A 25524-nucleotide genomic window follows, 5' to 3' on the forward strand; every position below is an offset into this window, starting at 1 on the left:
GCTGACAGTTGGTAACAAGTAGAGAACCCCAGGCTTTGATACTGGGGCCAGTTTTATACAGCGTCTTCCATGTGAACTTCAGTGATGACACAGAATGAACCCCCAGCAAATCTTCCAGTGACACCAAACTACAGGGATATGAGCTGTAGTCCAGAGGCACCATGAGAAACTTGAAGACTGAGACAACAGGAGGCCCAGAGTTCACAAAGGAGAAGCATGAAGGCAATTTGGAAACTTGTACAGCAGCGGCAGGATAACTCCACATGTGTGCCTGGCCAGAGGTGACAGGCTACAGCTGCTGAAAGGGGCTTGGGGCTTTGGTGGATGATAACCTGAATGAGGGACAGCAAGGGAACAGTGTGCTCTCACTGCAAACAAGGCAAACAGCACACCGGACTAGATTAGGAGTATGGTCAGAAGACTAGGGAGGTTATTTTTCCCTTTTACTTGGCACTGGTGAAGCTGCACCTAGAGTGTAATCTCTAGCTTTGGCCACCTACTTCAGGAGAGGTGTTGAGAAACTGTGGAGGGCAGTCAAGATGTGAGAAAGCTTTTAACACTGCTGCTCATAATGACCTCAAAGGAAATGTGCTAATGTGGAAACCTACCCTCTAAAAGTAACAGCCAGTATTCAACTGAGCATCCCTCCCAGAGGGTCGAGGGCATAATTTCAGTATTTTCATTAGCAACTTGGTTAGTGCAGGAGAGATCAGATTTTTGGTATTTTCAGCAGCCTGTAATTTGGAGGGAGATGCAAACACACTCTCAAACTGGATAGACAATAATAAATGAAAAAGACAGAACTATACTATATATGAGATAGAGACATAAGAGGCAGAAACAAAGCTGAAAATGCACTAAGAGTAGTAGGTTGAAGTGAATGAGTGCCACCAATGCAGTGTTAATACAAAAAAGACAAAGCCAGTTCTGGAAATATATTATCAGGAATACCATATATAATAAAATAGGAAGCAATTGCATTGTTTTATATTGCATTTATAAGAGCGCAGTTGAAATATCCAGTTTTGGGGACCAGAAATGAAAAAAGATCAGAGGGGGTTCACAGACTCACAAGAAGAATGGGAAGATGTTCTGGCATCTGCTGTTAAAAACATGCTGATGGATATGCAGAAACTTTGACTAAAAAGAGAAAATCAATAGAAGCCATTAATAAGAATTCAATACACAGAAAGTTTTATAGGTGAGTGTTAGAAGTTTCTGCTTTTCCTTCTGTAAGTGGTCATGGACAATAAAATCCATTTCATTTGCTGAAAATAACATTTATATTAAATTATTAGAAAATTCTGAGTAGAAATTAGGGTGATCAGAGACATCTATGGACACTCTCTACAACTGGTTACAGAAACATCCACTTCTGGGAGACATCAAATTCATGCCCTTTGTGATATGAAGCACATTGTACCCCCATTTCTCCAAAGGTGCCCAGCACCTCAAAGGGCTGTGGTAATGGATAAAAGATACTCACATGCTTCAAAATACTAGGCTTATGGACTGTTCATACTTCTACATATATAAAAATAACAATTAAAAAAAGCATTTGGAGGACAGATATTTGAAAAAGAGCCACAACAAAAGCAACTATTTACAATTCCCAGTAGCGTTCAGTATTGTTAGTGCAATATGCACACAACAGGATAAATCTTGGTCCTGTTGATGCCAAATGGTGTGAGTTTTCCCACTGACATTATGGTGCCAATGGTACTAACTTCAGAGGAGGGCAATTTGGAAACTTAAAAATTTCACACTCTTTCCACAGTTTAGATGTTGTTATATACCGTACAAGGTAAAGTCTATGTTACACATCCACGATTTAATAAAACTCTTAAGGCAGTCACTGCCACACCTTTGGTAATGGATTTAACCACAGCAATGATTACGACACACACATGCTCTGGTAGAAGAGATGCTCAGTAAGAATGTAAGCCAGTAAGTAATAATGGTTAAAGTAGGAGTAGGGAGGAAAATTGCAGAACTTCAAAAGGACCAAACCAAGAATCAACTTGTGAAGCCATGTATTAGGTTTGCAAATCCACAATTAAATCTCTGATAACAAAACCCCAGTCTGACAGTGACTCAGATCTAGCTCTGCTTCACTCAAACCAAGAAACTGGGAGATTGGAAGGCAAAGTTAGAACAAATTGTTTCAGTTTAGCTTTCATTAGTAATTAATGAAATTCTTCATTTGATAAGAAAGAAGAAATTTGTGAGACAAGATGGCAGCCAACAGATACTGTTGCAGTAAAATCTGTATTGGGTCAACACTGAATATGATACTGCAAAATCTGGAAGAATCTGTTTAGCATGTTTTTGTGACTGATCAGTTTATCAAGTGGATTGCTCTTAACCCTCCACACAACAAAACACTACTTCTGTTATTTCAATGCTGCAGCTATGAATAGGGCTCAGATTCTAAACACGGAGCTGTTAAAATAATTTTTATGAGATACATGCTTCACAAGCTTAAGTAATAAAGGTTTGCTCTCTAACTGTGATGGGGACAAAAATATTTTAATTGAAATATGACATGGTATGTACACTTACAGTTATTTAGATTATCAATGCCTAGAATAAGATATTGCAAGAAAGCAAGTTCAATGACCCACTCATCTCCTGTACCACTGCCTATAGCAGTTGTTCCATAACTGTCCTTCAAGATAAATAAGGAGAACTTCATCAGGGTCTTTGTGGAATGGTTTTATGGGCCTGTTCAGTAAAGAAACAAGTGTTTCTTCTGCAGTGCTGCCAGCCCTTGGCTTCTATAGCATCTAGCTGGAATACGAAGCCCTCAGATCTAAGGACAGGAGAAGGCATTTGTGGCTATCCCAAACTCACTGTGAATTATGCACAAGGCACACATAAATCAACGTGTGGGCTAATATATGAATTACCAATTGTGGAGCCTTTTTATGCCCGGAATACTTCTTTTGTACTTGTGGCAGACCATAGTCACTCCCAGATTTCATCTCATGCATGTTTCACTCCATTTTTCCTTCCTGCAGTATTTGTGCCATTTATCTTGTCCTATATTCACTTCCCTTTTTTTCCTACTTTTGGGAATAGCACCTAATATGCCTGTAGCATTAGTTTCTCATTGTTAATGTCAAAAAATGTTAATCCGTGAAGACTTGCTTCCTAGATAATGTTAATTCAGCTGCCAGTTTTATAATAGGATTATGCTTTCCAGGATTTAAAAATCCCACTTGTTAGGTACAAAACAGACTTCCACTAACAGCTATAAAATCTAATTTAATCCCTATTGGCATTAACTAAATAGCTGAGGTATAATTTTTGTCTAGCTACACTTAACACCCTGCTATTGCCATAAATATACAAAATTCCCTTTGAAGTTATAAAAGAAACTGTTCAGCAGGATAAACAGGGTCTCATGAGTCCAATCATATGCTATCTCCAAGGCACAACAAATGTTGTTTACATTTTGTAAGGATTTTGTGGACACTTTATTTAAATAGATTCAGCCATGTTTACATGTATTAATTTGCCCTTTTTCTCAAGAAATGTATAATAAATGATGATCTATAATTATTCTATTTAAAAATAATTGGTTAACAAGTAGAAGATTTGGTCTGTGTGGAATCAAAGTTTAAAATGTAACCAAAGAAGAAAATACCAATTTGTTCAACATGCCCCTTTTTAACACTCAATTGTATTGTGAAACCTTAGAAGATGAAGTTGCCTCAAGCCTGGCACAAACACAGATATTTTGAGGCAATCCAGTAAAAGACTGTAACAAGTAAGGAAGAAAGAACGAGCAAGCCATTGTTTATAATCACCCTAAAATGAACAGCCAGGATCTTTACAACCATTTACTCCCAAATGAGGAACAACACAAGGATTTATGGTCTTCTGGTGCTCAGTGATCAGAAATGAAGAAAAATATTTATAATTCTTTTCTCCCAAACTTGAAATAACTGGCAAGTACATTGTTCTGGAGAGGGTAGCCCTAATGCACCTCAGTGAAAGAAAGATAGCAAAAAGAGCTATTACAAGGATGCACAGTAGATAGCACGATGTTATATCGCTATTCAGGAGCTGAAACAGCAATCTCAGAGCAACCAAGCTGCTTTAAAGCTAGAAATTGTAGTCAGACTCAGAAAACACTAAGATTTTATTTATTCTTTCAGAGAAGTTGCAAAGTGATAATCAGACTCCACAGTCAGCTTATCCATTTTCTTACTGAGAAACAAGAAGACAGATCGTCATCTCTGTCATGATAGTTGTAGCCAAAAGAAAAGATGGGCAACCTCAGCAGATCAGCTTACATCAATGTCCGAATCTGTAACAGGCTGCATTTGTAGAAGTGTGTGTTTGTTTTTGCAGTCAGATATACAACAGGACAAGGAAGAATGGCTTTAAATTGTAAGAGAATAGATTTAGATTAGATATTAGGGAGAAGCTCTTCACTGTAAGGGTGGTTGAGACACTGGCACAGAGAAGCTGTGGCTGCTCCATCCCTGGAACTGTTCAAGGCCAGGCTGGGTGGGGCTCTGAACAGTCTGGTCTAGTGGAAGGTGTCCCTGCCCATGACAAGGGATTGGAACCAGATGAGCTTTAAGGTCTCTTCCAACCCAAAACTTTCTGATTCTATGAATATACTTCTGTCAATGCATTTAGATGTGCTAAAACCTGCACATGCTGCATATATACATAAACCCCACTACCAAAACAGTAACTTTCATATGTAGCTAAAGTTTTGACTTTACCCAAAATGAAGGAAAAAAAAAAAAAAAAAAGGCTCATTTTTTCCATCTTTGCAAAAGAATTCCTTGATTGGAAGCCCAAACTTTGGTCATGGCAATGTGTAACCTGGGGAACATTAAGAGCTTTTGTGCCCCTGGAGCCTGCTACAGGCATAGCAAAGCTATGCAGGTTTAGATGTGAGTAAACAAATGCATGTAGTTTCTAATGCTCTGTCCCTGTTCTTATGGCTTTTACAGGGACTAGAAAAATCACAAGAGTTATGAATTGTAGTCTATTCTGGGATGTAAGTGCTCAATGAATTCATGGCTCTGGATGCTCTCCAGTTTCAGTACGCCAGATATGTGGTTTTGTAACTATTTTGGGTACCAGCCCATTACATGAAAGTGTATTCTTTTGGTGTATAAAGCACTTTTTAACATACAGTCTTTTCACTATTCAGAGAAGAAAGCAATTTGCAGAATATGTAAAACCCAGGGGTTTAGGCAATCGTAATCCATGTACTTTGTCTTCTGTTGAACAGAGATAAATTACTCCACTCTAAATTCAAGGAACATCATGGCATGGGCTTAGTTCATGGTGGAAATAAAAGATTGGGTTAAGATGGTTCTGTGCTTACTTTGGGAATGGTATGTCCTGCAACCAGTACAGCACATGTGCCTTCAATATATGTAGTATATATAGGAGAAAGAAGCTTAAACTCCTGAAAGGCTTAATCCTGAATTACTCATTTACACACAAATGTCCTTCCTTCATTCTGAAATGTCATCTGAATAAGGACTGCAGAATCTGCAGCATCGTTAAGTACTGTGGGCTCCTGCCAACAGCAGCTAACAGGAGCCCACAGTGGAAGGAAACAAGCCTTGCACATAGGTATTGGTGGTTTAATTTCCACCAATCCATGCTAGGATCCTTTTCTCTTGTCTCCAAATGAGTAATACTTGAAACCAAAGGTACAGAGGTTAAATATAATGCTTTGAGCTGACACCTGCCAAAGTTCCCAAACATAGCCCTGACTACACACATACTCACCCTCATCTGCAACCTCCATTTATAGGGCTATTCTGTTCCTTCATCTGACATCAGAAATTCTTTTCTCTTATCCAGCATCCCAACGCTTCCCTGTTTTGCTACCTGTAACTACTACTAACCCCCTGGTAAACAGGTGATGTTTAAACAGTTTGGTAAAATAAACCACAGATTTTTTTTGCCATAATCTCCTAAGTATCTCTTAGGTTTCCCTGACTCCTCACCATCCTGGGACAGGCCCAGCTTTCAGCGTACCAATGCACTGGGAAAAGTACCATGCATTTCCACCTTCCCTTACCTACATATCTTACCTAAACCAAACTAAAGGTCCACTAGACCACTACCTTGACTGTGACTGTAGAGATACCTTGTAGAAAAGTTTATCAAAAAGAGTGCATGTGCTGTATTCTGTGTGTGCCCAGCACTTTCTCATCCATGTCCCTGTTAATGGAGTCTGTGGGTTTCCTTGTGCTTGGCCTGTTTTCAAAATGTGGCCCTTGCAATATGGGAGAATAAGTGGGGTGGACTACTGGTTACAAGCACAGTGGAGTCTTATGTTCAAGGCTAGGTTTCAAGATTAATTGCAATAGAAACTTGGACACACAAACATATTTTTCTGCCAGCTCATGGCCAACAAAAAAGCAAAGGAGACCTGAAGCAAATCGTGTTGAGTGCTGAGAACCACTGTGATGGTAATCTAGGCAGTACCTTTATGTTTTTCTCATCCCCAGTACCACTGCAGCTCTGACAACATAATCCAACACATGGCTCTGCATACAAACAAAAGTCTGCCCAAATTTGATCCAACAGAGTGTTTCTAAGCTACACGTATACTCTGAACTTCTTATATTGGCTTGATTTTTTTGTATCTCCCTTGAAACTCGACTGCTCCCTTCAAACTAAGTGCTAGATGCTCAGTGGCTGTGCAGCCAGGTCTTTCTTGCTACAAAACCAGATGAAATACTGAAAACTGGTCCGGAAATGTGTAGCAGCACATGACTTCTAGTCCTGCAATTAGTCTTCAGTACCCTGGTGGGCTGATGTGCCTGTGGACAGTGGACTACACGTGAAGAGTTGAAGTGCTGTGAATTCCGAGTCCATATAAACATTAACTGTGTGTTTTTAAATATTTTCCCAGGTCTACTCATGTATTCCTACCTGAAATCCTTGTTAAAACTGAGCTAAGACATTTTCCCTAACTTTCTAGACACTGTTCTGTCAGCAGTTATAGTTACATCAGAATATGTCCAAGTCGAACTTAATTGGATACATCTGGATCAGTGGAAAAGAAATAACTGGCAATTCAAAGGCTCTGCTCGAAGAGACACATGCATTACTGAGCTCATTAAGGAAAAAATTGCTGAATATTGCAATTGTCTTTATGAATCCTCAAATCTTTCTGTAAGGAAGATGATTGGCTTGTAGAGTAAAACAATAGGAACAAAACCTGTTATTGTCACAGTTACCACTCAGGAGTGGTAGGTTCTTCCAGGACCATGGTGGGATTAATAAGGAAATGAAAACACTTTACAACTTTCATAAAAATGTATATTCATCAGAACTCTTCAAGGATCAAAAAGGCCTTGCAGAGCTTCACTGTACAGTTCAGCTTCCCTACAATAAACCAGAGAGACTTCTGGACTCCCCAGTTCTTACAGAAGAATTTCCCATGCTACGGAGACTTTTAATAATGGTAAGCCACTGGGGAAAGCAGCATTCCCATTTTAATTTTGTGCATCTTTTGAAGACAAGTCACCCTACTATGTGCCTGTGTACATTTAATCATTCTCTACACACTTTATCAGCAAGCCTTCTCCCTGTAGGAGGAATACAATTAGGTACAGTACTAATTTATTATAAATAAAGCAAAGACCTGGTAAAATAACCTAGTTATCAATGTTTCATGCAACTGTGCCTGTGAAGTACTAGCTAGCATTCTCACTATGTGCCTGGAGAAATACCTGTGGCATTGATAAATCCTAACCAACTTGGCTTTATTAAGAAAAAAAAAAGAAAGAAGATTATCATCACATAACACAGAAAAACTGTTGATTTTAATTGAAACAGCTAGAGGTTTATGGAAGCCAACTGCAGCCTTTTTCCACTGATACTGTAAAAGCCTTCAATTTTAGGAAGATCAGTAAGGAAATGCATTTCAGTAGGAAAAGGATTTTTTTTCTATAGCATGCTGACCCACTGTATGTATTTATCTCCACCCCCAAATTTAGTTGAAGTGTTATTTTATATGCAAGAGCCTCTTCTCATCAGTGATAAGGAATAAAAAGGTCAGAAGGTCTCAGATTAGGGGAAAAATGGTAGGCAAGGATGCTCTCTTGCCGGCATGCTGTTTGTTCTGACCCCAGGATCAGATCACTAGAGAGATGGAGAAGGCATTCTCATAGGGAGAAATCTCCATAAAATCAGCATGTATGCGGATGATCTGCTCTTAACTGTAATGAACCCAGAGTCATCTCTTATGTATGCGTTATTCATAATGGAACAGTTTGAAAAGTGGTCAGGCTTTAATCCTATTTTTTAAAACAGACAATTCAAAAGAATTAATTGATTTTTTTTTTTTTTTTGGAACACCACAGCAATGATCTTTTAAGTGGCTACAAGACATTAAGTAGGAACAAATTTATGCTATGACCCTAGCAGGCCATGCTGTGGATAAGCAAAATAGGTCTTTCCCTATCCATCCTCTTAGCCCAACTGAACTTGCCCTCTCTGCTGAGGGGAGCAGGGAGAACAGAAGATGCTCAGGAGCTGCTGTTTCCCCTCCTGAGGAAGGGATGTGAGGAAAATACAGAGCTGAGGGTCCTCTTCCCCAGCTTCTCTTGCTCGAGTGCTGGAGGAGAAAACAACTTCTTTCTAGAAGATACAAAGTGACACAACCATGATTTGCAGCAAACAAGGTTTAGGAACCTAAATGCTAATTGGTCCTACATCATTTCACAGTGCTCTCCTGAATAACTTTTGCTGGATGAATGAGACCTATTTATTTTCACAGGAACAACAATAAGATTTCCTATTTTTAAGTGCTTTGTGTCAAAGGACCACACAGATGTTTCCCAGCCATATGTACACTCCAAGGGACTGCTTTTACACCTCTGATACAAAAAAAAACATGAGGAGGGGCAACATGGGGTTTTATTTTGATTCTTAATTATAACACTGGCATTCCCCATGGAAAGAAAAGGCTGAAACCTAAACCCTTCAAAATTTGCTTGAGATAATTTTCACAGGTCATCCTTGACAGAAGGGACTGTGCCCTGCCTGGTTTGATGGCACACTAAAGACAGCTACAGAGAAAGGCAGTGTATATCCCAATTATTCAAAATCATCCTAATGACCTCAGTGAAGAGAAAGCCACTATTAACAGTGGTTTGGAAGCATTAAAATGCTCTGAAACTCTTGTCAAAGACTCAGAAAGAGGCATAAACCCTGCAGTAGCAGCTCAAACCTGGTCTCTTGCTAGGCTGACCCGGCAGCTAACACCTGGATGCTCTGAAGAACAGCAGCACTGAAGACAGGATACTGCTGGAAAAAATGCTGCTCTAGAAAGCTCTCTTGTGAGGGTGATAACCTTACAAGACCCATGGGAACCAACTGCGAAATCTTAGCCCACTCTGCCCTTGGAAAATGAAAGCACTGGCATAGAAATCTTTAATCCAACAGGAGGAGACTTTTCCACCTGGTAGTAGGTTCACCTGGCATGGAGGTACAGTAACTGATGCAACTCTACAGAGAAAGCTACACCAGGGAGTGCTGGCTTTGCTGACAGCCCTCAAGGTATCTTCAAACAGCTTTTACACAGAAAGCTCTCAGTGGTATAACATGCGATTCAGCTTTCTGGCTTACATGCTCAAGTGTGTTGGTGCAGCCATATTTTTTACCTTCTTTTTTACAATTAAAATGAATGGATATTCAGGCCTTTTCCTGTGAAATAGGCAGGGGCTATTTTTGCAGGATTTCACAAAAAGTCTCTAGAGTGTGATGCACTGGAAACATTTCAGCAGCACAATCTATTTCTAGTTTTATAGTTTATTTCTAGTTCCTATTTCTAGTTTAATATTTTGAGTTTTATAGTTTAAGAATTCCTACTTCAACTGTTCACTTAGAAATATCACCAAGTGAGACATTCTGAGTAATTTCTTTAAAATGTACAGCAACACCAGAGAAACTTTACATGTACATCAGTGGGGAATTGCTCCTACCTTCATCTGCTCAGGGAAAGTGATTTCCCTTTAGTAGTATTCAATTCTCCCTCCAACCAAAACCTAAATTTCTGTTGTAGAAATTCCCAATGTCTTACAGAGTCTGACACCTGGAAAGGTAGCTGGCAGCCCACACCATGTGACACCATGCATTTGAACCTCTAAAAACAGCGTGTGGAACTCCAACCAGGATTTGCAGTCTATGAACATATCCTGCATATGACTAGCGGGGTATGGTCAGCAAGACTAATACTAGCTTTGTAAAAGATGGCTCAAGTTTTCAGCAATACTGGGATATCTTCCTATCTGAATTCCTATTCTGAATTTCTGAAGACTTCCTACAGCTCTGTCTCATCCCAGAGGGGTTGAAAAGGCCCCATGTGTCCTACTCTCACACTAGTATCAGCTCTCACCCTACTTGCAGGCTAGTATTCAGCTTACTATAACTTTGCTTTTTAACTGTTTCTTCCCATTGGTTTCCCTCAGAAAATTTGCTGGGAAATTTTCTCCTTGTGAACTTCTTGCTGCAAGGTTATTTTTGTTGGTTTTTGTTTTTTTTTTTTCCCTGATTTAGTCAAAATATCAGCTAGAAAAATGATTGAGAAAAAGGAGTCCACAGATGATACCTGAATGATACCTGAAATCATAGCCAGTGCTGTAGCTCTTGAAGCTAAGAAATGCGGCGGGCACCAAAATGATATGCAGTTTGGAGTATGGGTATGTTCTCCCCTATTCTGGTGCTCTCTGTGAGCCATTACAAACCATAATTGTGGGAGGACAGTATCTTCTGAAATCTAATTGAGAGAAAATATTGTTTAGACAATAAAGATTTTTAATTTATAACTGCAGCTTCAAAAACAGCTACAAAAGCAAATGCAGTTTTGCAAATGTAATCAGTTTCAGTCAGAAGAGGCTCATCCTCCTTTTTTCCCTCTAAATGAGCAACCAAATGGAGCTGCCAATATTCCAGATTCTTGATCTCTCCAAACTAACTTAACCTTGATACAAAACACAGAGCACCTTGTTAAAATAAACTTGTTAACATGTTTCAAACTTGCTGCTTGGACTCGATGCAAGTGAAGGCCTTCTGTAGACAGATAAGTTTGACCCAAGGCACTGTGAACCTTCAACCAGGTCCTGATTTTCCCTAAACCTAACATTTCTGCAGCACTTCCAAGAAAATCTGGAAGTATAAATTTTAATGATATAAAACAGTCAAATTCATCAGTACCATTTGTTTTAGAATAATGATTGAAGGATGAGCTCAGTGTTGCTGTGTTTCCCAGTGTTTTCTTTTTTTTTCCTCAGTTTGAAAATCAAGGGTACAGGTCTTGAAACAACTCCTAAACACCATTAAATTAATCAGTGAGAGCAATAATAATTTCAGCTTCATGTTCATAGAACCTAAGTCTCAAAGTCTTCCTGAGCATCTGTGGCAGATATAAACATTAATTCAATCTTCCAGTCACTTTGAATTACACTTTGGTACTAGATCATGCAATCACACAGTCTCAGGAAACCACCTTGTCCATCTGTCTCCTCAAAGAGGGATAACTATCACTCCACATCACGTTGATCATATCAGGGCCTCACCTAGCCAAGGCTGGAATACCCCCATGGAGGGAGGATGCACCACTGCTCTGGACAACCTCTTCCAGTGTCTGACCACCTGCATAGGAAGGACTTTTTTTCCTTGTCTCCAGTCAGCAAAGCCTTCACCAAGGCCCCCTCCACTGTCTCCTGTCCAGGATGAACAAACCTAGATCCTCAGCCTCTCCTCCATGCCATGACCACATTGGTGGCCCTGACTGGGCTCTCTCCTGTTAGAAATTACTATCGACTTTGTCACTTGATCATAAAATTTTGCCTTGCTATCATCCTCTGTTACAAATACATGATTCTGCTATAAATTGTTTGATATAATTAAGTTGCACCTAAAAATACTAGAGTTTAATACACAATTGTGTCTTGTGTCATCTTACAGCAGCAGTCCCCAAATATAATCTAAACAATACTAATTTGCTGTGACAGCAGATATAATCTTAGTCTTTCACGTAGAATTTTAGCAGCAGGAAAACATTTTCCAACTGCCTTCAGCAGTATAGATGAACATCCAGAAATGCTACTGCCATTTTTTAGAACTAAAATACATATACACAAACTCTGAAACCTTTTTTCGTTCCAATATACCTGTAAAGGGCTGAAGGTTAAAGAGAGCACTGTCCAAGAAAGTCCTTCTGGAAAGCATTAATTCCCAAGAAACAGAACAGAATAATCCACATATGTGAGATGACATGGTAAAAATTTCAAGCCTGTTTTCATAACTTCCTGGACAACACATTCATACTGAAACCTAAACACTGTTTGCTGTAGTTTGAAGCACTGTAACTTGGATAGAAAAACTGACGCATATGAAAATAATGTGATATAAGCTTATGTGCCTGTTCAGACACAGTTTTCACTAGGAAACATTTATACCACTTTCTCCCGTACATTGTTTAAGCTGGACTTGGCATAGGTTTATGGTTAGACTTGATGATCTTAAAGGTCTTTTTTAACCTAAGCGATTCTCAGATGTGAAACATTTTACAATGGTTATTTTCATATACTTAAAAAATTTACTTGCAAGCAAACCTGAATGCATGCCACATCATTTTCTTTCAGAGGTCAATGTCAGCGAAAACTTGGCACTGGTACTTGACATATCTCATGTCTTTCTCCCTGCTTTCTTGCAGCTCCTTCTACCTAAACTGCTCTTCAAACCCTGGTACACTCAGATTCTAACTTCTCTTTCCTTCAGAGACATCTCTAACAGCATTTCTTCCAGAAAGCTCAGGAAGAAAATCTTTCTAAACACCCCAAGACTCAAACCCAAACTCATGCTGTTTTGCTCACAATTGGAAGATTATTTCATTTCAGCAGCAACCCCCCCACCTGGTGATTCTGAACTAACTCTTCCTTTCCTGCTTCTCTTCTCTTGGACCATTTCTTCCTCTTCCCTAAGAAACATGCAGCAGTAACAACGTCTCCCACTCTTCTGTGATGAAAGCTTACCCCCAGCTCTGTACTCCTTCAAAACTCCCTCCTCATTTACCTACATGGGATGTCTTTCAGTCCTGGGCAAGCACCTTCACAAAGCCTACCAGTCTTACATTACTTTGTAGATCTTAAGATTTAACCTTGTCTCTCTGGTTGTCGGTTTCCCAAGGCAAAGGCAATGTTTTTCCATAAGGTCTCTTCAACACTGATTATATCACACAGATAATTTCTAATTACCTTTCTGTTCAGAGCCACACCATCTTCACAGTCCAGCACCGCACAATCTACATTTAGTGATGGGATTTTTTGTATCTTCCTTTCATCATCCGCAGGTACGTACAGCACAGCTCGCCTGGGAATGTACTTGTGAGAGGATGCAAAGCGGTAACTAAGCTTAGTAACACCAGCTGGCAGAGGAGAATCCACCCTGCAAAAGACATTTTTGAAATTAGACTCTTGGCTACAATGCTGTAAAGAATATTTGACTGTATTTTAAAAGGGAAACATTCCTACGTAAACAGTGGCTGGTTTTGGGTTATCTATAGTTTATTTCTTCTTTAGGAAGAATCAAAGTAGGGAAGTATCAGTATTACAGCTAATTACAGTATAAAACTCCAAAACTACTATGTTCAACAGAACTTGCAAACTTACAGACTGAGAACTGAAGAACTACCAGGGCTGAGGTTATCTGTGCAGGCTTAATCACGCTGCTCGTTCTGTGCGCTAGAGCAAGTACTAAGTACAGAAGGGTGGTGGCTGGTTTTTCCCCTAGTCATAGGACTCCTCCATAGGATGGAGGCTGTGCTGGGAACAGATCAAGACTGCTTTAGGGAGGAGGCTGCTATCTGCCGTGTTTGCTCCAGGAGCTGGATGGCATGCTGTGAATGAAGCAGGGGTGTTGGTTAAAACAAACATGGGCTTACAAAGTTGATTTTGAAACCTTGGTGTTATGCCAAAAACACATTTGCATGCAAATCTTAAATAAGCAAAATGGATGGAAGGGGAAACAAGGGAAACAGGAATGAAAACCCCATGTAATATGGAACCTCACTAACCCAAACACGTCCTCTCAGAAGTCTGCAGACCTCCAGATCCACAGCACAGACTTCCATCAACAGAGCTCAGAAACCCATCTGTAGACTGTTGACTGCGGTGCCTTTTAAAGCTTATAAATGCTTTGTGCACCACACTCCAGTGCAGGTGTGAGCCTGTGGTGCCACATGGCTTGAGTAGGTGGCATCCGCATGGACTGGAGGCGTCAGGTTTGCGGTAGTCTCCACCCTGTGCCGGTATTCCTGGTGAGGGACCATCTAATCCACCCTAGGCATGAGCCAGGTCGGTGCACTTGGAGGCAGTGGGACTGCCAGGGGAGGCTGCCCTGAGTGCGGTAGGGAGCTTGCTTTGCTCCATAATTATAAGCACAGAGAAATAAATTGCAGAGGGTGCCTCTGTGTTCCATGGCCCTCCAAAAAAATCCCCCTGCCTGCTCCTGTTCCTCCCCGTTTCACACTGTACCCCCCAGGCCCATTCATACATGAAAAATGAGGACAAAGTAATACAATTTGCCTTCTTACTCAGAGCACAAGTCACTTATTCCACAAAATAATCCTACCATATAACACCATTATGCATTCTCATGTATATTATTCAGCACTTTGAGTAATGCAAAGCTTTTCTAGCACCATGCTGAACATGTCATTATCTCATCATGTCAGGGACCCATGCATTTTCCTGTGCCCCTCTTAATAATGCTTCCCAAGTTTCTACACTTGGATGATGTATGGCTACATGCGTACATGGGTTTTCTTTGATGTGAACATGACTAACCCTCTCAAAATGCTTGGAAACGAGTTCAGTCAATCTAAATCACAGTCAACATGGTGTGAGGCTGACAGACCACTATAGTACTTGCCTAAGCAAACCCCATAGAAGAACCTTCTCTTCCCCTAGAGTGTGCATCCTAAAAGCTGAATGTAAGACATAGATTGAAAAGATGAACAAAGCTTTTATTACATTTTATCTCAGTAAAGTAAATTGAAAAGGACAACTATTCCACCCCCTCCTCTGCTGTGTCTCTTCATGTCTTGGGTGGACCTACTAACAAGCCCACAAAAACCCACTGCCAGACTCTTCCTTGTAATATGCCTAGTAATGCTTAATTCAGCCTAAGAAAGGGGGTGGCTTTGCTGTTGAAAAGAAATGACACATTGTTTTATTTCAAGTGCTAGTGCTACCCTAGCTAATAAATCTTCTTCATCAACAGCTTCCAGACTTAGGTGGTGGAGGTCCTGACAACACCTGCAGACGTGCAACTGGGATCCACTAAGTTTCTCTTAAGTACCCTCTTTGCCGCTTTTCCACAAACCACTTCATGTCCCCTGCTTCATGTTGAAGTGGGGATGGTAACACAACTTATGGCAACTCAAGTGGCTGCTAGTTAAATCCACTTAATCCCATTTTCTTCCAGTAGTACACTTTGGGAGAGCAAGGAGGAGGTGGAAGAGTGGTTTATCTCAAATGGAAACAGGAGGGGTTTGTTTCAGTGTGACACAGAGGGCAGTAAAGAAGTCTGCAGTCCTCCACTGAACACATATGAGGGGACAAAAGTGATTAGCTTCTATTCTCTTTCTCTGATGGCTTCAGCCCTGTAGTTCCCAAAGGCACAAAGGAGTCAAAGAGCTCAGGCCATTAATAGTTAACTCCAGCCTAGAGCCAAGCAGCCCCTGAAGCACCCTTAATGACTGCCTCTCACCAATCCTTCAACTCCAGAAACTGGACAGACGTGGCTGATACCATAATCCAGAGTGTGCTGAGATGAGATGCATCTCCAATCACATATTTGCCAGGATTTCTTCTGGGCTGGTGTTGAACCAAGGGATGTTTGACCAGCTGGCTTCCCTCTCACTGCTGCAAGGCCTATAAAGGCAGCTCTGCTTACCGCCCACAATGGCATGTAGCATCTTGTAGGTAAACCTGTTGTTACCTCCAGGCCAGATTTAGTTAGGTGTCACCACTGAGGTCTATGAACTTTCCTTTAGATGGGAGACCAATGGCTTTCCCAGCAGACCACCTGACTCCAAACACATGGCAGATTTAATCCATTAAAATATTAACACCTGATATGCTTAATGCTAGAAATACTATCACTTGCTGACTATCTCCTCCTCAGCTAATCAATATTGTAGCCACATGGGCCTAAACCACAGGTTTCTCAGGACACAGGTTATTATAAAAATACACTGTTCATGTGTAAATTGGTTAGTCCTATGGAACATTTTAGCAAGTTGAAGAAGCAATAATTTTTTCAAGAGGTATGGCCAGAAACAAAGCTGTACAGGAGGAGCTGGTGTCAGTGGGCCAACACAGCATTCTTCTCCTTTCAAAACAAAGCGCTCTAGACATGTACATGTAAAATAAGAGTTTTCAACACATATGCTTAGGTGTGACTACAGTAAATGTTTTCATATGCTATTACTTTGACATATATCCCTAAAAAATCATCTTCTTACTCTGCATTTTCCTTCCATAGTCATCTTTTATGTTCTACAACAAAATGAAACGTAGAGGAAGAAGGGAATTTATTAAAAAATCCATTTGCTTATAAACCTTTTCAAAACAGCAAGACCCAGGGTGCTATGCATATGAGCAGTTAGCTACTGTGGTAGGAAACACTATCCTGATTATCTCAACTTCTGTTATTTTGTTAGAATAAAAACATCCCCAGTGGTTACTGCAAGCTCAGTTATATTGTTAACTGCATGCTGTAAAGAGGAAGAAAATCTTACATATGTTTCCTGACTGCAAGTATTTTAATGATTCAAACTAAGCTTGACTATGCTTTAAACTAAACACACGGACATAAGCCAAAAGAATTTGCTAAGACAATGTTTCTTCCTTTAAGCACTGTAAGTTAAAACAAGGACTAGGCTATTGGGTAATGCTCATTAAATTGTTTTATAGCCGCATATTTTCATTCATAGCATCTAGCAGCATGCTGAATGCTCTTGGGTCTTGGAAATGAAACTAAATTTCTTCGGCAAACATAACACTTTACTGAAGTCTTCATCAAATATGCAAAAGTAGCTGGTGAGTTAAAGTTACTCGTGATCCTCTGAGAACTGTTTCACCCAAGAGCAAGTAGTTCATCCTCAGGAAGGAGAAAATAAAACCTTTTTGATTACTAAGAGACATTGCACTTTGCAATGGCAGCCATACAGTGTGACTGGAACCAGCAAAATTACCCCAAATTATACACATTTCCCTGCTGTAAACTGCATTTTCACATTCCAGTGTTGCTCATACTCACACATATACTTAACTGCACACACCTGTGCAGTCTCATCAGAGCCAACAACATACAGCTCATGAAGTAAAGTGATTTTCAGGATCAGCACTTTAGCCTGTCCCTCTGTTCCCTGCTTATTTGCTAGATGAAAGCATCCCTGGAAGAGACACTACACCACAATCTACCTGAAGCATGGAAAAATATCCATTTCTTAACAGGCCAAATCTCTCCTTCTGTAGTCTTTGGCACAGTGTTGGCAAAGTGTTTTCAAAGAGCTTTTTCCAGCATTTCACTAAAACCATTTAAAAAGACGGATAATTTCTGCAATGTGCATTTCTGACCAGTATGCACGTAGCTGTGTACCAACCACGATCCTGGTGGTGTGTGGCAGAAGGACAGAAGTGAATGAAGACCACTGAACATGAAACAACTAATGCAGCAAAATCTCCTACAAATTATTCCTCTAATATGAGCAAAAAACCCCAAGCCAGAGTAAATACAATGGTTCTCCTATGTTGAATTTTCTAGGGAGTAGCTCACAACCACACACAAATAATCCACCAAAGACAAAGGAAACTACTTCGAAATTACAAAGCCCTGCAATTTGCATAGTAATTCTTTCTAACTAAGAGAAGATATAAGTTGTTTGTTATAAATATCAGCAGGCCCTGTGCAAATAGGAAGGGCTCTCAGCCGAGCTGAGTATTTGTCGAATCAAAGCGGCTCACCAGAGTTTTATTGGTACAGCTGTGGCGCATGCATTTTATCACACATGCTAATAATCCTGGTTATGGCACTAACATTTTAATCATTTGTTCTGTGGGCTTGTTTCTCAAACAATTAGCACTAATGAATGGCCAAAATACCTCAGATCATATATGTCTAATTGCAGTCAAGAGCGGTTATTGTCCGCATGTACATTTCAATTCACCTCTGGGGATAATGTTTGTTAATTGTATTTCTTTATATAGCAAGTGAAAAAAGGCTGTTCACTCAAAAAGGGACTAAGTGTTCTCTTCTTTCCCTTTGTTCCCACAAGAAGCTAAAGTCACTTCAAGAGGCACTTAATCCCATCATCCATGGTTACAATTGCCTTACAGCATCAATCAAAAAGATTCTGAAGTAAAATGATGCAGCTATATTGTGTAATTAAAAGCAATTCAGGTAGTTATTGCTTGGGGCATTTTCCAGGTCCAAATACTTAAAATGGCACTGCGGGGATGCTAAATACTGTAGTGTTTTAAATTTGGTCAACTACAATATCTCACAGAGAAAGGGGAGGAATATGCAAAAAAAAAATCTCCTAGTGTGTATTGTAAAGCGAAAGAAAAGAGGAGGAACAGTTAACGTTTGAAGTGACAAAATCTACAAGTCTCCATATAAAAGGGAAATAAAAATATCAAGAAGATAGAAAAGGGGAGGAGAAAGAAAAGGACAGCATTTTTTAAGGAAAAAGAAATTCCTTGCAATTGTTAAAAAGTTAACATGTGAAAAAATGCTAATGTTTCCTCCTCGCATGGAAAACAAAAGCTCACATCACGAGCTTTACCATCAGAATACAGGTCCCTGAAATCTCTGCGCTTTCCCAGTGGAAATAAATCCAGAGTAAACTGAGTGGTTCTTCTCTGGGGGAAGGAAGGAAGAAAAAAAAGAAAAGAAAAGAAAAAGACTTGTGTTAAAAGTGAAGAGCTACGATACTTACTTTTGAATAAAGCCAGAAGTTCGAGAAGGTATTTTACCTAACAACTGCCACTAACCCTGATCCAATTAGGCTAAAATTAAAACTGGGGTGTTATCAACATATCAAACACTCAGCTTTGCATTTTCATTTCTTCCTTTGTTCCACACCCACTACGGTTATTTCCCTGACCCTCTGAAAACTAATTAAGAACCCCCAAACCCAACCCCTTGCCAGGGCAGGCAGAAGCCACCAGCTCTCGTGGTTTGAGATCTTTTGACAAGCAGCTTTCCTTACCAGTCAAAGCGCTCTGCAAAAGGCTTTGTCTGATTTTAAACTTCCCTCAATAAGACTAATACTATATTGTACCAATGTAACGTGGAGATTTAATTCCCCTGAAGGTGATGAGAGATAAATGGGTGTAAAATCCATCCCCCCCATCCCTCAAGTTGGAGGAAGGTGAAAGAATAAGCCCTAACACTTTCACAGTATCCTTAGGGAGACAGGCAGCCGGCACCCAGCTGCAGGGACTGAGTGCGGTGGGCTGAAGAAGTGCTCCCAAGAAATCAGCGAATTAAGAAATTTAACCCCTGTAACAACCTCCTTTGGATATCAAAAGGGACAGATTGGAGGGGGTCGCTCCCAGGAGCGGCTGCCTGCTGGAAAAACTGTAGCGGGGAGAAATGAAAAGAGGGCTTCCAAGTGACCTTTCACAAGTGCTTGCTCCAACTGATCAGGACACATCACGTTATAGCCAAAAATAGAGAGGCGAACCAAATGGGGAAAGAGGGAGAGCCCCTCTGGTAAAAACCATCACAGTGCAGACGTGAGTGGAAGAAAGCAATTTAGGGTTTGAATGGAAACTGGATACTAAATCCAAAGTTGCTGACTAGTAATTTTAGGAAAAATATCTGCCTTTGGCTGCTATACATAATTTCCAGTAAATTGATGTAAGTCATATAACTGGACACTAGAGAAAAGATCGACTACAGAACACAAACTTACTGACAAAGGCTTAAAATCACGGACCCGTAAGCCATAAAATGATGAAAGGCTATCACAGGTTAAATAGTTAACCAAACTTTCTCCTCCCACCAGCACTAAACGTAAAGAAAAAAAAAAGGACCTTTTATTTACCCCACCATGTTCTTTCAACTACATTTGACCCTGTTGTTTTGGTTCACTTTGAGCTCCACCATGCCTTGAATTGCTTTGACTGAAGATCAGGGTTTCTTTTTTTCTTCTCAGTTCAAAATGGCCAAATTAGACAGCAAGGATAAAAATAAAAGGACCAGTGATAGCTCACATTACTAACACCTCCTGTTTTCACTGCAGCAAAACCAGTCTGTTTGTGAGGAAGAGGAGAGTGCTACTCTTCTGTGACTTAATAAGGGAATTTTTGAAGAGATTTAAATAATGGCTCAGGGTGACAAGGGCTGCTGCTTCCTACTAATGGCAACAGGCTGCTTCTCTCGGGCAGCCTGTGTGTGTGTGTGTTTGCTATCATCCAAGGTTAATTGGTGTCCTGTCTTGGGGAGCTTTAACATATGTGACATACAGTCGAGGGTTCACTCCCTTCCTTACGGTGTGGATGACTCCAAATGCCTCCTAATGCTCACAAAGTATTCCTGAGCTGAGATGCGCTTCGCTTTGCTTTAACCATTAGCAAAGTTTATGGCTCCTTCGGATGCTTTCTGCTGCTCAGTCAAACCCACATCACTTCAGGGCAATGCGAAAACACTCTGTTTGTTTGTGACACATTCACTTCAACACATTTAAGCAAAGGAAGGTGTAGCTAAAACAAAAATTAATTTCCCTGTTTTCCGAAGATATATTATGCATGAAGATACATAAACACTAAATATAAATAGTTTTGAACTTCTAATTTCTATAAGTAAGTTTTAAGTGCTTTCATTTATCTGACTGATGTTGTTTCTGTGTTGCAGTTTTTAATCCACAACACTGCAAACAGATGTTGTTAAATTTTGTTTTCCCAACAAAAGCTCTCGCACTACATATTTTTTTTGCAGAATTGCAACAGCTGAGACAGAAAATTACAACACATTTTAAATAACAAAAGCATCCCACAATAAAGATGAAGATTCAATACCTTTTTTAAGATGTGTGTTGAGAAGTAAGAAGAGATTACTCTGGATGTATGACATCAGTGTATGATTTGCTTCGATTTATCAGTGTTGTGTACAAACCAAGACACACCAAGTGTGCTGAGGGCTGTGTAACAAAAAGGAAAAAACATGGCTTCTGGCGTCAAGTATCTTCCAGTTCAGGAGAAGGATTAGGATGCTCCAGGATTAGCAAACTGTCCTGGACTATCCCATGCCAAACTCTGTTTTAGGAAGTGAATTTATAAACCGCACAAACCTGTGATGATTACACTGTTGTAAAGTCAGACCCATGTTAGTGGCCTCTACAGAAAAACTGAACTTTGAGGAGATTCTTTATGTCACTTGCCTCCTCCGGTTCTCCCCTCCAGCTCACTGCTGGGCACTTCTCTTCCTACCAATTCTGCCCTAATGTTTTCACACACCCCAGCCCTGCATCCATCGTGTCTCTATGTACACATATGGAAAAATTGATAACAAAGTTTGGACAGAACTTGTTTACCCACTGAATGTGCTTTTCCCCTCTTTTCTTTCCTATTCCCCCCTCTTCCTTCTGTGCTGGTGCCAACATGAGGATACAGGGAGCATCCCCATCTCTGAGCTCTCACAACCGGTCTAGCTGTGTGTGCACTGGTTAAATGCTGCAAGGTCAAGATCGAGACCAGGATCTGAAAATTCAGTGCTAATCACCTTCATTACAGTCTGCATCCCAAAAAGCCAGAGCCTCCCGAACAGTTGAGGAGAAGGCTGTTAATGACTTATATGTAAAATAAGAAACAGGCACTTGATAAAGTCAGAATCAATAAAGTGCCCTTCCTGCCTGTTAAATGACTGCTGTAACACAGAGCCGCTATGTTCACCAAAGCCTATGCAGGTTAGATATCCATATCTGCCCAGCGTGAGAGAAAGGGAAAACAGTACAGTCCTTAAAATCAGTTCTGATTTACATCTGAGTTAAACCAAAATTACTCTAAAGACGTGCCTGAAAATATTTAGCAGAAGGAAGAGAATCGAGTCAATATACTGGTGCTGCAGAAGCCATAAGAAAGAAGAAATCTGTCACCCACTTTGGGTCTTTCAAACGTTCTGATTTTTTTTTAATGACAAACTGCAGTCTTTGTAATTTTGGCTGTGAGGGGGTTATTTTATAAACTGGGGTTCCCTTCACACTTCTGAGAATTTTTCGCTAAACAGGCTGTATTTTATCTTGATTTGCAATTTATGGCAGTCTACACTTAGCCGAAGCACAAACAGCTCGATGATGCCTGTACTTAGAAATGTATGTAAATTATGCTACTAAATAAAGCACAGACATTTTTATTACTTAGGAAAAACAAAATAATATTGCAGTCTTCTCTGAACTTTGAGACTGCTCCTGTAAACTCAGTCAAGCATGTGCTTAGCCCAGAGAAATCAAACGGACTAGTCAAAACACTTAAAATTAACCATGTGCTTAAGTGCCTGCAGGACTGGGGATTAATTTTGGATTATGAAACTGTTCCATTTCCATGAGTTCTTAGACTATATGTGAGCCAACCTGCTATTTTCTGGTTTTGGCACAGAGACCTGTGCAAAATTGAGACTTAGATGCACACAGATGCAATCCAGCTGGTGAATATCTTTTAAACAATATAGAGATGCTCAATCTGGGGTGGGGGGGGAACCTGCATGATATTTTCAGAGTAAGATTAAAAGCAAAAATATGATTTATGTTTAGCCAAGAATTATTCTGTATAAGAATTATTATGATGCACAAGAATAATTTTGTGTTATACTGATCTTACTAAGAATGGTTTCTGTGCTCAACAACTGAGCAGTGAAGTACAACTTAGCAAACAATTAGTAAATATGAAACCACTGTAGAACAGAACTAAAATGTGCCACAATTACATCAAAAAAATAAAATGCTGCAATTACATCAAAGCTGATGCAATATGACAGAAAAAAGGACAAATGCACAATGCCATTAGTCCAACGGCAAGTGTAGCGACACTAATTGAAAACCAACCGCTCTCTGCTTTTGAATACAAGCCTGGTGGAAATTTTAAAATACTTCCTAAATGGACAATAAAGAAGAACACTTGGAAATCCTGCAGGGCTCCGGGCAATGTTGAGCTTCAGAAATGTCTACAGGCAGAAATACTACCCTGCAGTATGGCTCAGGATGGCACAGACAAGCATCTGTGTTTATTTTTTAACTAGTCAGATTTATAAGAGCAATGAAATCCCTACATAGGCATTTTATATTGACCTGATATGGACTTACTGTTTTAACCAGCTTTTTAACTAACTCCACAAGTTAATAAAGGCAACTACATGAATCCTTACTGCCTATACATTAAGATAAGAAAAACATTCATTAGGCAATATCCAGACTGTTTTAATTACAAGGAATATCACTCTTATTTGTAGTATAATGTTCGTTAAGTACAGTATAACATTTTCTTAAAATGCCCCAGAGGCAGTTAAACTCTTGATTAGCTATTAAAAAAAAATCTCCCTTAACTTCAATCACAGCAGTTAATGCCCACTGCAATGAAGTTCCAGTACTTTTAATCATACAAAAATGTCATAGTCATATGTAAATCTTATTAACCATGAAAACATTATATAAGATCAAATGAATTTTCTATCACTACTCAGTGTTAGTAAAATGTAGGAATCTTTCTATGGCAGTTGTGGTAGTAACAGTAATAAGCCCAGACCTATTTCCTGTGAGAATGAAATCAGCTGAAACCCAGATGTTATTTCATTAATATCAAAAGATAGCACAGAATGCCCCTAAATTCTGACATCTATATTTTAATGCCTTTAATGATGTCCCTGAACAATTATCCAAAGTTTAAACATACAAAACTAGTAGCAGTAGTGGGATAAAACAACCTTATGGAGACTGCAAAACATCTTGATCTCCAGTAAATAAACACCTGACAAAGCTTTATTATCCAATAGTATTTCCTTTTTCATCTGCCTTATTCAATATATTACAAGAATTAACATTTTTAATGCTTTTGTACAGATGACTATGAAACATACACATTTTCGTCAGTATTTATCCTGTAGCGGCCCATTATTCCACACATCTCTTAAAAAAACCCCTAACTATTAATTTTTTGTTTGCTAATAGTACCAAGAATTAAAAAAATCATGAACAATGTGATGCATTAAAAATGGCAACATTTTTCAAGTGCCCATTGAAATACCATTTTCTGGTTCTTGTGTTCCTGGTTTTGCATTTTCAAGCTTTTCTTTGCAACAGTCAAAGCCAGAATTTTTCTTCAGAAGTAAGATAAAATAAAGGTGAGATTTCAGGAAGCTGTGCTTAAAGGAAATACAAAATATTGTGGAACTAATGATTAAAAGATGACGATTGTCAATCCATTTTGACCTGCCACATAGGCAGCTGAAGGAAGCTTCCATGACAGGGAAACAGGCTTGCTAATCCCTATCTCAGCAGTGGCCCTCCAAAAACATCTCTTTGGTAGGGTCAGTAAACTAAAAATGGTAAATTTAGTGCCTGCCAGCCTCTTTAGGCTTAGCCCCCCTCTAGCCACCGAGTTCCCCTTAGCGAGTGATAAGCCTTGGCATGGTGCTACCCTGAAAGGAACAAAACCCTCACACTGTTGAACTGGTGGAATCGGGTCCTGCCCCCTCCATGGGTGCATATTTAGGGTGTGTGGTCAAAGCCCAGGGAACACCTCTGACGGGGGGAATTCAGCCATAACCTTCCTCTTCACTCAGGCAATTCATTAAGTTCCCTGAGGAGATGGGCATGCTTGGAGGAGATGAACCCCACCCGGGAGTGTCCACAGCAGGGAAATAATGTGAAGGGGCACACTGGTCCTATCATCACAGCCCATCTTACCAAGGATGAGCTTTGCTCTGTAAGCAACCTCAAACACCTTAAAGGAGCCGGACCTACCAGGGCAGATAAGACAAAGGTGTGATGGAGGAAAAATACTGGCCGAGGAACACATTTTAATCCTGAATGCAGCAGCCTGATATAGGAAAACCCATTTCTAAGCTACCTTCGAAATTTAGTAATCTAAACATTTCCACAGAATTCATCAGATTGGCTTTGCCACATCCCAGGACACTTAGAAACTGGTCATAAAACCATGGCTCACAGGTCCCCTCTGCAGATTCCCCCACTTAGTAAGTCCCATCCCATTTGATGGTCAGTCAGTCACCGACATGGGCACTTCAAAATACCATCATCAAGACTGGGAGAGAGACGGGGTGAAAATCAACTCCTCTGCCAATCAGAATGATTTTATTTTTGAAATAAAGGTCAAATTATCAGTTAGCAGTCCCTTTTAGGGCACTGACAGCACCTGACAGGCCTTGCTCTGTGCAAGTGAGAGTGCAAGCTCTCTTATTACATGCTCTGTGGGAGTTTCTTATCTGTGTTTCCCA

The 25524-nt window shown here is 40.0% G+C and overlaps 1 protein-coding gene across 6 annotated transcripts in view; it reads right to left on the bottom strand.

Annotated features, from left to right (window-relative positions):
* CLYBL (citramalyl-CoA lyase) overlaps positions 1-25524 on the bottom strand; it is a 170410-nt gene that overhangs the window by 67863 nt on the left and 77023 nt on the right. For all 6 annotated transcript variants that reach the window (XR_009724879.1, XM_061349302.1, XM_061349301.1 and 3 more), the window contains one exon: positions 13260-13449. Coding sequence is in view for 5 of the 6 variants with exons in the window: in XM_061349302.1 (XP_061205286.1) it covers positions 13260-13449 (190 nt within the window). In the remaining variant the exon portion in view is untranslated. The remainder of the gene's footprint in view (positions 1-13259; positions 13450-25524) is intronic.

Source organism: Neopsephotus bourkii, unplaced genomic scaffold (genome assembly GCF_033783945.1).
Source record: "Neopsephotus bourkii isolate Nb327-2 ecotype Australia unplaced genomic scaffold, CSIRO-AGI_Nbou_v1 NB_398, whole genome shotgun sequence".
NCBI lineage: Eukaryota > Metazoa > Chordata > Aves > Psittaciformes > Psittacidae > Neopsephotus > Neopsephotus bourkii.